The sequence below is a fragment of the Salvia miltiorrhiza genome, chromosome 3 (genome assembly GCF_028751815.1).
Source record: "Salvia miltiorrhiza cultivar Shanhuang (shh) chromosome 3, IMPLAD_Smil_shh, whole genome shotgun sequence".
In the NCBI taxonomy this organism is placed as follows: domain Eukaryota; kingdom Viridiplantae; phylum Streptophyta; class Magnoliopsida; order Lamiales; family Lamiaceae; genus Salvia; species Salvia miltiorrhiza.
The window spans coordinates 13,781,615-13,795,878 of record NC_080389.1 but is presented as its reverse complement, the minus strand read 5'-3'; the positions used below and the strand labels follow the sequence as shown (position 1 = coordinate 13,795,878).

The 14,264-nt window shown below is 37.1% G+C and overlaps 1 protein-coding gene across 1 annotated transcript; it reads left to right on the top strand.

The window, feature by feature from the left end:
- Positions 1–453: 453 nt before the first annotated feature.
- Positions 454–975, top strand: LOC131018399 (uncharacterized). Its single transcript, XM_057947125.1, has 2 exons — positions 454–642; positions 715–975. Exons 1-2 carry the CDS (start codon positions 454–456, stop codon positions 973–975), a joined length of 450 nt encoding a protein of 149 aa, XP_057803108.1.
- The last annotated feature ends 13,289 nt before the right edge of the window (positions 976–14,264 follow it).

Below are 14,264 nucleotides of genomic sequence, written 5' to 3'. Positions count from 1 at the left end.
ACGCACCCTAAAAAGATAAAAAGTGGCTCCCAAATTTGAGGTATTTTCGTGTTTTGTTTTCTTCTCCCTCTCTCCCCGTATATTTCATTTTGTTTTTAATGAGTATATAAATAAAGGGTTAAGTATCAGATTAGCCCCTATGGTGGAGGCCCCTATGGCATTGAACCCCTTATGGCAATGGGTGTATCAAATAAGCCCCTATGGTGGATAAAATCAAACAATGTAACCCCTAACCCTAACGTTGCACTAACTCCGTTTTCTTCATTTTTTTTGTTTTTTTTATTCCTGCGGGGCCCACCAGCTAACTAACTGAAATCCTCCTTCATATTTGGGGATTTTCGGATTTGAAGAACCCTAACCTAAGTTGCGTTTCTTCAAATCAGAGTCTTCGCGCAGTGAGTATTGCGAAATTAACCTAGGGATTCACTCTGTTATTCCATTTCGATCTTTCCCATGAGTTTCAATTCAGTCTCCGGTGGTTGTGGGTCGGGATCTTCGCGCGGTGGACGCCAGTTTCAAGACCTTCAAAATCCAAGGTATTGTGAGTGCCACACTGATGGAAAAAGGACGAGAGCTGTGATAATGACCTCATGGACCGACGAAAATCCAGGTAGGAGATTTTATGGGTGCCGGAATTGGAAGGTATGCTTCAGATTTTATAGTTGTGTATTTGTTGAAGGTTTAGCTTGTAAATCTGGTCATTTCTTGTTTTAGACGAAGAATTGTGGTTTGTTTGATTGGATTGACGAACCAATGACTGAAAGAGCTAAAGACATTATCAACGAGTTGAAGATCATGAAGAATAAAGAGAGCTCAAGCTCGGAACCGATGGATGTGGAGATGGAATTTGCCAAGATCTGGAATGTCATTCAAATGCTCAAAGAAGATTCTATCAAGAATATGAAGAAAACTAGATTAGTTACTGCAATGTTGATTGTTTCTTGGATGTGTATGGCTTGTTATGCACTAGTTTAGTTTAGTTTACTATCATATGTAAATCTGCAAATTCGAAATGAAGTGAATTATTTTTGTGGAACTTGTGATTGGTATTTGCAAGGATCATTGCATATTATCTATTCATTTGTGTGTGAAGGATCATTGGTATCATTGGTATCATCTGTTCATCCTGTCATAGCATAATGCAGCAATGATCACCATTTCATAATTGTGAAAGCTAGACAGTTAAAAACAGTAAGAGATGTAGCAATCAACACCATTCCATAATTCTTAAATTGTCAAAAAAACACCATCTGTTACAAGCATCATATGAGCATATATTCTGACTTCAAGTTGTTCCACCAACCAAAAAAACAGTATAAAATGCGTAAATTCACAGCACCTATGACATCCAAAAAAAGAAGTTTTAAGTCTTCATCAACCAAACAGGAAAATGAACCTAACATCCTCCAAAATGCTTGCTTCAACTAGTAGTAGTAGAACCTACAGTTGAAGCAACATTTTTGCCTCTAGGGGATCTTCGGAGGACAACTTGTTCATCTTCATGTTTGCCTTTGCCTCGAGGCGCCTTAAATGGTTTGGAGGCCACCTTCCTAAGCTTGCTCTGCTCTCCCACAGTTTCCCCTTGTTTTCTTTTTTCCTTTCTCAACTGACTCTCATCTGGAATTGCAAATCTTGTGTTTGGTTCTGGATCCAAAGATCTACCCTCATCTATGACCACAGATTGTGACATCCCGGGCTATTTGATTGTATTGAACATATTAGGCATAGTATTTACATTTCTAAATTAATAGGCATAGTAGGCATAGTATTTACATTTCTAAGAAGATATTATGAAATTTCAGATTGTGCAATCTTACATTGAGAATGGTTCTTCCACTGTCAGGATTGATGTACAATCCTATGCCTTTAGATCTTCTTTTTTCCTTCAATTTTGAAGGCACAAATGAAGAAGATCCTTGTGTACCCTGGGTCATCTGAAAAGCATTCAACAACACATAAAATAATTTGCAAAGTATTTACATTTCTAAATTAATGGAAGTAACCATACCTGACTTGGTCTTTGAGGGCAATGACCTTTTTGTGACTTGCACTCTTGCAAATACTGCACCTTTGAACCTGACCTATCCTTGAATGCTTGCTGCCTTTTTTGGGCTCATTTGGAGCTCTTACTCTCAATTTCTTTGGCTTGCCAATCTTCATTTCAACAGGAGGAGGCTCCACTCCATCACTCTCTTTCACCTTCCAAAACTTGCATCCTGGAACAGGCTTTATAGAATGTGAATAGCTCATCTGAAAGGTGGACTTATGGTACCAGCTGGACATCACACTAAGAGGTTCCAATTTCGAGTAGAACAAAGCAGCAAGGGCATGACAGCATGGAACACCTGTCAATTCCCACATCTTACAGGTGCATTTTTTGCTATCCAAAGAAATAGTGTGTTTATCTTCATATTCCCCAATCTCAAACCCATCTTCCCCATTCCAGATCACATTACATGTCATAGCATCAGATTTGGCATCCTCAAACAATTTCATAGATGCAGGAGACCAGTCAGACTTCCAACCATTCACACTACATCTCCTATCTCTAATCCTAGTCATGGCTAGCACCCTAATATCCTCTAGCATACTAATAATGGGCTTGTGTCTAGCTTCAATAATACTAGAATTGAAAGACTCAGAGATGTTGTTATCTACCATGTGAATGCAGCATCTTACACTCTGGTATGCCCTGCACCAATTTTGGGGTGGGTATTGGAGGAGATCAATAGCAGCTTGTTTCTTGATCATACTGATCTTTGATAGGTTCAACTTGTACTCTTCCTCAAATGAACTCCATGCAGCCAGCCAAAACCTCTTCTTCAATTCCTCACCTCTCTATTTCTTACTCCAGTTAGCATAGATGTGTCTAGCACACCATCTATGCTCAGCTTGTGGAATCTGATCTTTGACTGCCTCCATTAACCCCAGTATTTATATTTCATAATTAAGTCAGAGTTACATTTTTCAAAGACATAAAACTGTTGCATATATCAAAGCATTTACTAACCTTCTGCATGTCTGACATAATAGTGATCCTTGAGCCATCACCAAGCTCCAGCTCGCACTTCAACCAACCAAGAAACCAATTCCAATTATGTTTGTTCTCTTTATTGACCACTGCCCAAGCTATTGGAATAATACCATCATTGGCATCTTTGCCAACAGCTGTTAAGAGTACACCAAATGTAACCCCCTTAAGATGACATCCATCTAAAGAAATCAGAGGCCTACAACCCCCCAGCCAGTTCTTCTTACATGCATCAAAACAAACAAACAGTCTCTTGAACACTCTCCTCCCATTTGCTAACTCATCCCTACTTAACTGCAGTTCCATCTTTGTTCCCGGGTTTGTCTCCTTCACTTTCTCAATATACCCACACAACATATTGAATTCTTCTCTATAACTGCCCTTCAGCTTTGTCAGTATGAGCCTCTTAGCCCTTTTGCATTTAATCAAGCTAACATGAACCTTCAAATTCTGTTTCACTTGCCCCTGCATATCCCTAGAAGAAAACTTGGGATTTCTATACAATGCCTCCTTGAAATAGTTGGCAAGGTATGCTTGAGATGCACCAGACACCTCCCTCTGCCTTGAGCAGGTATGTTGGGCAATCAAAGTCTTAATAACCAACCCTTCTGCCTCCCCATCTTTTGAAGCAAACATTACAAAAGGACAAGTCTTCTCACTAATGCAGATGACCCTAATTCTCTTAGGTTCATTTTTTACAAACTTAAGTTTGTACCCAAAATTCACAGCATAGGTATTGATAGCCTCCCTACATTCCTTTGCCCCTGCAAAGGTGAGGCCTAACTCAAATTTACCCTGCTCCCCAAGTTCTGTTGAATCCAAAACAGGACCTTCCTCAACCAACTCATCATCACCATCTGACTGGACATCACTATATAAGCTAGAGTCTGTATCTGAGTCAACAGAAACACCTATGTCATCATCATCCTCATCTTCAGTACCCAAAACTTCATAATGGTCAGCACCCTCACCTATTGTCAGTCCCTCCTCAGCATGTGCATCCTCTATCTCAGTGTCAACCTGTGCATCCTCTAGCCCAATGTCAACCTGTGCATCCTCTGTCTCAGTGTCTATTGTGTTAGGATTATCATCAGCCTGGCCCAAACTAACATCCTCTATCCCAGTGTCTAATGTGTTAGGATTATCATCAGTCTCTTGGATAGCATCAACCTTAGCCAAACTAGCATCCTCTACCCCAGTAGCTACATCCTTAGGATTATCCTCACCATCAGTGGCAATCCTCAAACCATGAACATCTTCTAAATCACCCCTGTCAACTTCCTCCTCAAACATACGTAAAGGTGTAATTTCAGGCATGGGATCCATTTCATGGTCAGCAAACAATGAGACCTCTTCTCGACCAAGACAATCAAAGTAGTCAAACACTTTCTTACAGTGATTGGAGTCCCTAAGGAGGATTAATCCTTTTTCTAAAGGTTCATCTTCATCAAAGGCATAAACTGTCTTAGGTTTACTACCATAGCAATTACTAAATTCCTCAATAATCCATTCATATGTCATTTTATCATATTCTTCTTCTATTTCTGAAGAGTTGAAGCCATCATAAAACATATTCCCATGCCCATCATCCTTCACCCATATACCAATGTAATTAAAAACGAAAACCAACATGCTGCATCATAGAGAGCAAGAAAACGCAAACAATTTCAATTTCAATACTTTATACACAAATTACTTCGAGATGAGGCAACATTCAAAACCCTTGCATGCACTACTAAATACTACTGATGACATTCAAAAACCGAGAAAAAAAAGGATCAAAACCTACCTTAATCGCGTTTCGATCAATCCCACTCCAATAGCTTATCTTCTTCTATCAATGGCGACTGCAACCAAGGTGAAACTTGTTTGGATTTTTCGAATGAGAATTGATGAAGAAAGGAATTGTTGAGCGTCGATTCATATGTCTTCTGTTAAAAACACCCGCCCAAATATTGCTGGTGGGCCCCGCAGGAATAAAAAAAACAAAAAAAAATGAAGAAAACGGAGTTAGTGCAACGTTAGGGTTAGGGGTTACATTGTTTGATTTTATCCACCATAGGGGCTTATTTGATACACCCCTTGCCATAAGGGGTTCAATCCCATAGGGGCCTCCACCATAGGGGCTAATCTGATACTTAACCCATAAATAAAATGGGGCATCAACCCCCTTTCCCTTGATTTTCAGCCCTATCAACGGATTCCATATATACTTTTATTTTAATTTTGTTCCAAATTTTTTTTTTTAAAATGTAGAATGCACAAGAATTTCGCTTTCATGAACTACATGAATAGAAAAATACTTGTTATCTTGAATCCTGTGAGCAATAAAATAAAACAATAGATAATGAAGAATAATAAAAAAGAAACAATGGTGTCAAATGACCACATTGAAGATGCAAACACAATATTTGGCCACTAATTGAAAAAACATAAATTATGGCCATTAATTAGGCAATATGCCTAATATACCCCTAAGTAATTTTTTTTTTTTAATTCTCTGCGCCCTATTTACCCCTTGACCCCACCCCCGCCCCCCACCACCCACCCCCAAGCCAATTTTTTTTTACTCCCCTGCCCCCAGACCCCCCGACCCCACCCACCTCCAAGCCAAAAAAAAAATTTACTTCCCCTGCCTTGTCTACCCCCACCCCACCCCACCCCCCCCAACCATCCACCCCCAAGCCAAAAAAAAAATTTACTTCCCCTGACTTGTCTACCCCCCAGACCCCCGACCCCACCCACCCCACCCCACTCCCACCACCCACCCCCAAGCCAAAATAATTTTATTTTTACTTCCCCTGCCTTGTCCCAGACCCCCGACCCCACCCACCCACCCCCAAGTCAAAAAAAAAAAAAAATTAGTCCCACTACCTTGCCTACCCTCCCAGACCCCCAACTCTACGCACCCCACCCCCCCACCCACCCCCAAGCAAACAAATTTTTTTTACTCCCCCTAGATAAAAATAAATCAAATTTTACTTTTGTTATTTTATTTTATGGCACTATTAGTGTCATAAGTGCCAAAAGAACCTTTTTAAACACTTCCCCTAGGATTTAGATATTCCATTAAGGGTTTAGATTATTCATTTAGGGTTTAGATGTTCCATTTAGGGTTTAGATTATCCATTTAGGGTTTAAATGTTTCATTTAGGGTTTAGATGATGCTGTTGTTTCTATATTTGTTCTGCATGCATGTTTGGCACTTATGGCACTAATAGTGCCATAAGTGCTAAAAAGTCCATTTTACTTTATTTTATTTTGGATTTTCGTTGGCACTTATGGCACTATTTATTTTTATTTAGGGGGAGTAAAAAAAATTTATGTTTGGCTTGGGGGTGGGTGGGGGGGTGGGGTGGGTGGGGTCTGGGGGGTAGACAGGCAGGGGGAGTAAAAAAAAAAAATTTGGCTTGGGGGTGGGTGGGGTTGGGGGTCTGGGGGGTAGACAGAGCAGGGGGAGTAAAAAAAAATTTTGTTGGCACTTATGGCACTAATAGTGCCATAAGTGCCTAACCCGACCCGCGTGCCTGATCCTACTCGGCACGCGACCCGCGCTCCTGACCCTACCCAGTCCGCCCAATTAAGGGCAAAAACGTCTCAAAGCTATAAAAATGGCCAAAATTTATGTTTTTTCAATGAGTGGCCATAATTTGTGTTTTATGATTCATTTTGGCTATTTCAAAATTTTACTCATAATAAAATGTGAATGATTCCCACTTAGCTAACTATGACCCGTTATGATCATACATATTACGATTATCAGTTTAAGCCAATTCAATGATCTGAATACAGATATCAGTACGTGAAGCAATTGAATTAAATTATGCTCTTTAGCGAAAATCATGTTATTTAATTGAAAGACATTTTCTAAGAATACTCATTGAAATATGCATATGTAGTCAGTGTTCTCAACAATCTACAATCTAGCGATTGCATAATTATATCAAGGGCTCGTTTGGTTTTATAAAAATGATTATGTGGATAATTTGTAACAAGGATATTTAGCGTGGATAATGACAGATTATTAATACTGAGTTGTTGTTTGCTATCATAGCTAAATACAGAATATCATGGTTTAAGTTAATCCTAGGGGGAGGTGGTATTATTAATCCTAAGAAATCTGGATTAATAATACTGGATCGTGGGATTAAACCGGGTCATCCGTATTATTACTAAATAATACCAAACACTAAACTGATCTATACTAAATTAACTAATACAATGTATTAGTCAATATCAAACACGCCTCAAGAGAAGTATACTATGTGGGAGATGCATGTCTATAAATCAAACAGCTAAGTTGTTCAATTAATAGTAAAATGCCAAAAGAAATGAAAATACAAAATATAGTGAAATTAACCTAGATGGTAACAAAACAAAGAGCCGGGAAAAAGTAACCATAACCCAATTTTTATTCGACACTTCATTCTCAATAACCAAATAATTCGACAAGAAATTTATTACAAACTTTTAGGGAAATATTATATAGGGAACGAAAACCTAAAAGTTCTATCTAGAAATTAAAGCAGCTTAATATGAAATTAAACTCTGTTTGGTCATCAATAAAATAAAACCATTAAACTCCTCGTTAATTGATATGGCATTTTGAACTAGATCGAGAAATAATCACATCAGATAAGAGAATAACCACTATGTTTTATTTGTAAAGAGACATTGAATTATTCAGTCCATGAACTGAACACAAGTTCTATAAACTATAGAGAGAGAAACCACTCATCATCATGTTCTAAGACTTTACTTTCATCTTTCATAAATCTTCTGGCGAGACTAAACTTTCAACATAGACATGAATTGAACGGTAATCGCAACAAACCTGGGACAGCGGAACACATTATCCTGACGATCAAAAACCAACAAAGTGGATCCACAATTTACCAAAATCTCTCCCTTTAGACCCACCACCATCAATTAAAGAGCCCCATGATTTCAAAACACACCTGAACTTCAAAAGTGAATTCACCGTAAGTCTGGATAGTATTTCTTCAATGGTTTCTTCAGGAAGATGGAGAGATTTTCGACTACTTTTTCCGATCTCCATACCCAAGCTTCGATATAATTTTTAGGGTTTTAGGTTTTTGTATTTGAAGTGGCGAGGGTTTTAGGTTTTTGTATTTATTTCGAGGGTTTCAAGAATAGAGATGATGATTGATGGGCTGAAATCATATATTTCTGGATTCCGTTTGTTTGTTAATTACTAATTAGCGTTTAGTAATATTCAATTTATAATGTTTATAATAACATTTTTTCAGTATTTAACATTTAATTAATAATTCATATGTGATCCTCTCTGTCCCACAATGTAGTGTGTACCACTCTTAGCAAATAGCAACTTAATATGAAATAAAGATAGTTCTAGCAACTCGGTTCTGAAACACCAACTATTCACTCAACTCTGCCAACAAAATTTGTTAGGTCAACCTTGATTATTGGCATATTTTAACATCATCAACACTTAGAATCCACATCTAGTTTATACCACTCCAAACAGATGAGTTCATTACTATGGAATACTGTCCGAGGCAGCTGAATTTGTCTTCCTCTCTGCTTGGAGTGATCGACACAACGATTCCAGTTTGTCCTTCTGATTTCTCGTTTCCTCCAGTTGTTTCTTCAAGTTTCTCGTTTCCTCCAGTTGTTTCTTCAAGAGTTCACGCTCGTTGGTCAGTTCGATGATGGTGATATCTGATTTATCGCAATTGCTCTTCATGATGGTGTTTTCCTCTTTAAGGTCCTTCATTACTTTCGCCATCTAATTTTGCAAACACAAAGATTATTATAGGAAAGGAAACAAATTAATGTGGGTCACGTAGAGGAATATATATCATTGGAAAAAAAGATGCTACGACACTGTCTCTCTACCTTCTTGATTTCTTGCTTAAATGTTACAGAAACCTCGTTACTCTTCAATAATGGTTCCTGGGAAACATGAATTAGAAAGTGGGAAAAAGGAAAGAAAGTTAGAGAGAAAGAAACTCAATGAACTAGCCAGAGGCTTAATTCAGCAATTCATGATTGATATAAAATTCAGTCTGGAAAAACAGAAAAGGTGTCAGTCAAACTAGATGATCTGAGCAAGCCTACAAGTAAAACATTTACCATTGGATTCCCCTCATCTGAACATATGTTCGAACCACCCTCTCTCTTATACAGATGATCTCTAGAGATGTTTCCCTGAGGTGTTTTCTTTTTTTTCTTTTTCTTTTCCCCTTGTGCATCAGGATTTCCAGCCAATTGATTCTTTGATATATCAGGACCAACCTCCTCTTCCGTATCACGAAGGACGCGGAATCTACAGTCACACATGTTAAATTAGTAAAGAAACTACATATAAGAAAGTTGCTTTTCATTAGAAAACTAGTCTAAAACACAAATAATTTATGCTACTTAAAAAACTAACTTTATATATTCAAAATTTATCTTTATGTTTCATTTGTAAAATGTCAGAATTAGGACATATATATCCACAAAAAAACTTACCCATTAGCAGCAACATCTTCAACACTAAACTTGTAGGCATCGCTGTAAGGTTGACAACACTCGCATCCTGAACTCTTGTTCCCTTTGCATCCGCAATGCCTTATGAACAGGTTAGGAAGCTTGACTAAAGGAGGATTAATAAGAAATGAGGATCCATTGATTGCCTTTCCAAGCTTTCCATGGGGCAGACGATATGGATTTTAACGCCATTAGTATAAATACCGAGTTCCTTGCAGTCTCCCTTAGTCCACTCGTAAGCTACTAGACGATGTTCATTATCACCCAGTTTGCCAGACCTTCCATAAAGAAACAAGAATGTTCCGCATATAGTCGCCGGTACTGTACCCATAGCACCACCAAGAGACACACTAAACTTAACAACCCACTTTAACTCTTCACTCCATTCCCAAAGGTCAAAATCAATACCAACTTTAGGATGTCGATTCCAAATGCGAACATAACCTAACGAATCTCCAGCATTAAACTGGACAAGCTCACCCCATTCAATGGGAATCGAGGGATGACACTCTGGTGGTAAATCAATGTAAGATAAGGTTTTCTCACTACAATCCAACGATACAATTCTGTCAAGCAAATTAAACCAATAAAATTTACCTCCAGCAGATATAGCCATTAAACCATACATATATGTTTCTTCAAGATTATCAAAGGGCTTCTTAGGAGAAATTTGGTCCCAGGAATCCTCTTGGAACGAATACAACTCAATAGTTTGGGTCATTCTAGAAAAGGATCCCGGTGGAAAATCACCTTCACGAACTCTTAGGATTTTGTAATCACCAGATTTAGAATCATAGCAGACACAAGCACCAACCAACGAGGTCCTCGTCTCATTAAATGCAGAGACTTCGTCGGTAGGAAAGAAAAGACACTGTTTGGTTGTGGGGTTCCAAAGATAAAAATGGCCTCTATATTCGTAGATACATAACCAATCCCGGCAACTGTTAACAGAAATATTTGGACTTGGATACAGAAAAGGAAGGTCGAAACTTTCGTCACCGATTACAGATAAATCTCGCGGAGAAAGAGCGGTAAATTGATACTTACCCGACTTTCCACAGTTTTGTATCACAAGAAGCCGTTTGTTGTCGGAATTCTTCATCGTCGATCAAAATTTGATGGATTTGGAGGCAAGGGAATGAACCCTAAGCGTCATATATTTTCTTACGTGTTTAAGAGTGTGTACCACTCTTAGGCCCAGTTTGCTAGGGTTTGTTATAATTTTTAATAATGTTTTCTTCAATTTTAATTTATTATGCTTTAATATAATAAAAAGATAATTAACAAGGGTTCACTCATCTAATTAGGGTTTATAATTATTTTTTTTATATTCATTTGAATTAATAATTAATTATTTGGGTTCATTAATTCAAAATTAGGGTATATAATTATTTAAAATTTTCAATTTTTAGTGATAAATATTAATTAGAGTTCATAATATAATAATATTTTTTATTTTTATAAAAAATAATTACAAAATAGATAAATTAAAAATGGTACACGGTGGTAAACACTAAATAGTGGGACAAAAGATCTTATCCGTTAATAATTGGTCTCAATTTTTTTTATTAATAATTCATTATTGGGACTAGTTATAATTCCATAATTAAGGTAGCTAGGTTTTATGTTTTTGCGGAACTCTACAATCTATTTCTATTTAAACTAATGTGTAACCCATTGAATTTGGGTATCATTTAATGTTATAATTTAAATAAAAAACAGACATAGAAATTATTTCATAATATATTTATAAAGTACAGAGATTATTCACTAAAGACAGTGTTAATATGTCAAACTATTATAATAAAAAAGTTTTACATACATGTAAACCTAAAATATAAAGTTTTACAATTAGGGTTTATAATTATTTTTTTATATTTATTTGAATTAATAATTGATTATTTGGGTTAATTAATTCAAAGTTAGGGTATATAATTTTTTTAAATTTTAATTTTTAGTTATAAATATTAATTAGAGTTCATAATATAATAATATTTTTTTATTTTTACAACAAATAATTATAAAATAGACAAATTAAGAGTGGTACACGGTGGTACACACTAAATTGTGGGACAGAGGATCTCATCTGAGTTTGCTAGGGTCTGTAAGCTTAGACTGTTAATTATAGTCTTGCTCTATTTCGATGTTTGCTAGCGTTAGACATTTAATTAGACGGCCCGAGAGAGCCCGCTGGCCCATAGCTATTCTGAAGACTACTCTTGTTTAATTAACTTACGCTGAGCGTCGGATAGAACCCAAATACCTCAGACTAAGGAGTGTATTTCCAATAGGGTAATTTTATACATAGCCTCTTTTTTTCTCATTATAGCCTCTTCATTAAAATAATAATAAAAATTATTTATAAAGGACAATTCTATCCCTTCACTTTCACGTTAATTCCTAATAACTGTATAGCCCCTAGAAATTTGCCAACAAATTTGAAGATGTTTAAACATAAAAAAGCCCCCAAAAATCTACCGAAAAATATTTGAAAAAGAACAAAATATATTGAGCCAATGCTACCAGATAATGCGAAATTATGAAACAAGATGGATGAATTTGATGGCTTCCCAACAAGAAATTTAAACACGATTTTCATTGATTAATCCATTCATCAACACATGTTTAACTTGTTCTCCATCATAGATTCATAGTTGGATATTCTACTTGCGTGAATGCCCTTACATTCATCAACACACGATATTCTACCAGCAGGTAGCAAGAACCCCAAACAATTGAACTGCTTCTTTTGAAGCTTTCCAAATTTGCGTGAATTCCCTTACATAGCTATATACCAAATTAGTTGGAGACAATTCTGGTTGGTAAGCCATCAAATTCATCATTTCTTGTTTCAGAATTTCGCATCATCTAGTAGCATTGGCTCAGTATATTTTGTTCTTTTACAATATTTTTCGGCAGATTTTGGGGGTCTTTTTTGTGTTTAAACAACTTCAAATTTGCAGGCAATTTCTTGGGGCTATATCAGTTATTAAGAATTTAACGTGAAAATAAAGGGATAGAATTGTCCTTTATAAATAACTTTTATTATTATTTTAATAAAGAGCCTATTATGAGAAAAAGAGAGGGTATGTATAAAATTACCCTTTCCAATATTGCCCCCAGAATTCCCGATTTCATAAACGAAAAAGGGTTTGCAAAATTTGCCCCAGACTTAGCCAGAAAACAGAAACGAAAAGGGATGTGACACCGTCTCGTACAGATTGCTGGGCTGCGAATCCATGCCTCTCGTCGTCTTCAAGAATTGATTTTTCTGAAGTTCGATTATCTTCGTGTGTCGTTGCTTCACTAATCGAATCCCTCCATACGCCCTCAATATAAGAAGGTTTGCTGCGTCAGACTCATTTTGCATGGTTTTAGTTTCTGTTTTGCGCCGATTCCTCATATGTTTTCGTTCGACATTCATCCATTGATTTGTGATTTAGTTCATTTATAAACATTAGTCTTTGTGAGTAAAGTATCTATATACAATTAGTCTACAGCTGAGGGATCAGTTAGCAAATAAGTAAGAGTTAAGGGAGTTCTTTTAAAGACTAATAAAAGTGGTTAAAACAGATCCAACGGATCTGTTCCTTCATTCCAGAAATCAGTTCGCAGCTCTTCCATTCCAGTTGTTGTTTCTCTTGTTTAAATACTTAGCTTAGTGTTTTAGTTGTTGCTTAAGAATTTCCATTACTTTAAACTAGTTGAGAGTGAGGAATTATAGCAATCTTGATAGATTTGTAGGCTATATACTTCTTCTAGTGTTGAGAGTTCTCAATTGTAATTGTAAAGGTTCTTGAGTGTTCATAGTGAAATAGAGTTGATCGTTTCTTCTCCGTGGATGTAGGATTGAAAAATCCGAACCACGTAAATCGCGTTTGTATTCTTTTCTTTTCTGTTCTTGCTGCGTTGATTGTCTTCCCAAGCAATTCCACAACAAGTGGCGCCGTCTGTGGGAATAGGAAGATCGACGCACACCAACTGTTTGAGATTTGAATCGGAGGAAATCTGAATCGGAGGAGTTCTTGATCGGTGGAGGCATTGTCAATCTCTTCACTGCTACATCGTGCTGAACCTCAAGACTGGAGATCGATCAACCAAATGTCGATTGCTAAATTCGACACCGAGAAATTCACAGGGAAGAATGATTTCTCCCTGTGGAGAATGAAGATGAGGGCTGTTCTCATTCAACAGGGTCTTGATGATGTTCTGACCACAAAGAAGGCACCTAAAGAAGAAGATGGGAAAGTGAAGTTTGCTGAAATGCAAAAGAAGGCTCATAGCACTATCATCCTGCATCTGGGAGATAAAGTGCTAAGGGAGGTGTCAAAAGAAGACACTGCAGCTGCAGTTTGGGCTAAACTGGAGAGCCTCTACATGACTAAGTCTTTGGCTAATCGGCTTTTCTTGAAGAAGAGGTTGTACTCCTTTAGAGTTTCAGAGGAGAAGAATCTATCTGATCAACTGGATGAATTCAATAAAGTCATTGATGATTTGGCTGATATTGATGTAAAGCTAGAAGATGAAGACAAGGCAATCCAGCTCCTTAGTGCCCTGCCCAAATCATATGACAATATGAGGGATGCCATGCTGTATGGTAGGGAGACTGCTATCTCTCTTGAAGAAGTCATGAATGCCTTGAAATCTAGGGAGCTGCAAAAGGCATCTGATGGCAGGCAAGAAATCGCAAGTGAAAGCCTTAATGTCAAAGCAAAGT

What these genes read in the sequence shown, in the direction of transcription:
- LOC131018399 (XM_057947125.1), top strand. Translation starts at nt 454, where the DNA reads ATGAGTTTCAATTCAGTCTCCGGTGGTTGTGGGTCGGGATCTTCGCGC. An exon ending in ATGGGTGCCGGAATTGGAAG is followed by an intron (nt 643 to 714) that starts GTATGCTTCAGA and finishes TTCTTGTTTTAG; the next exon opens with ACGAAGAATTGTGGTTTGTT.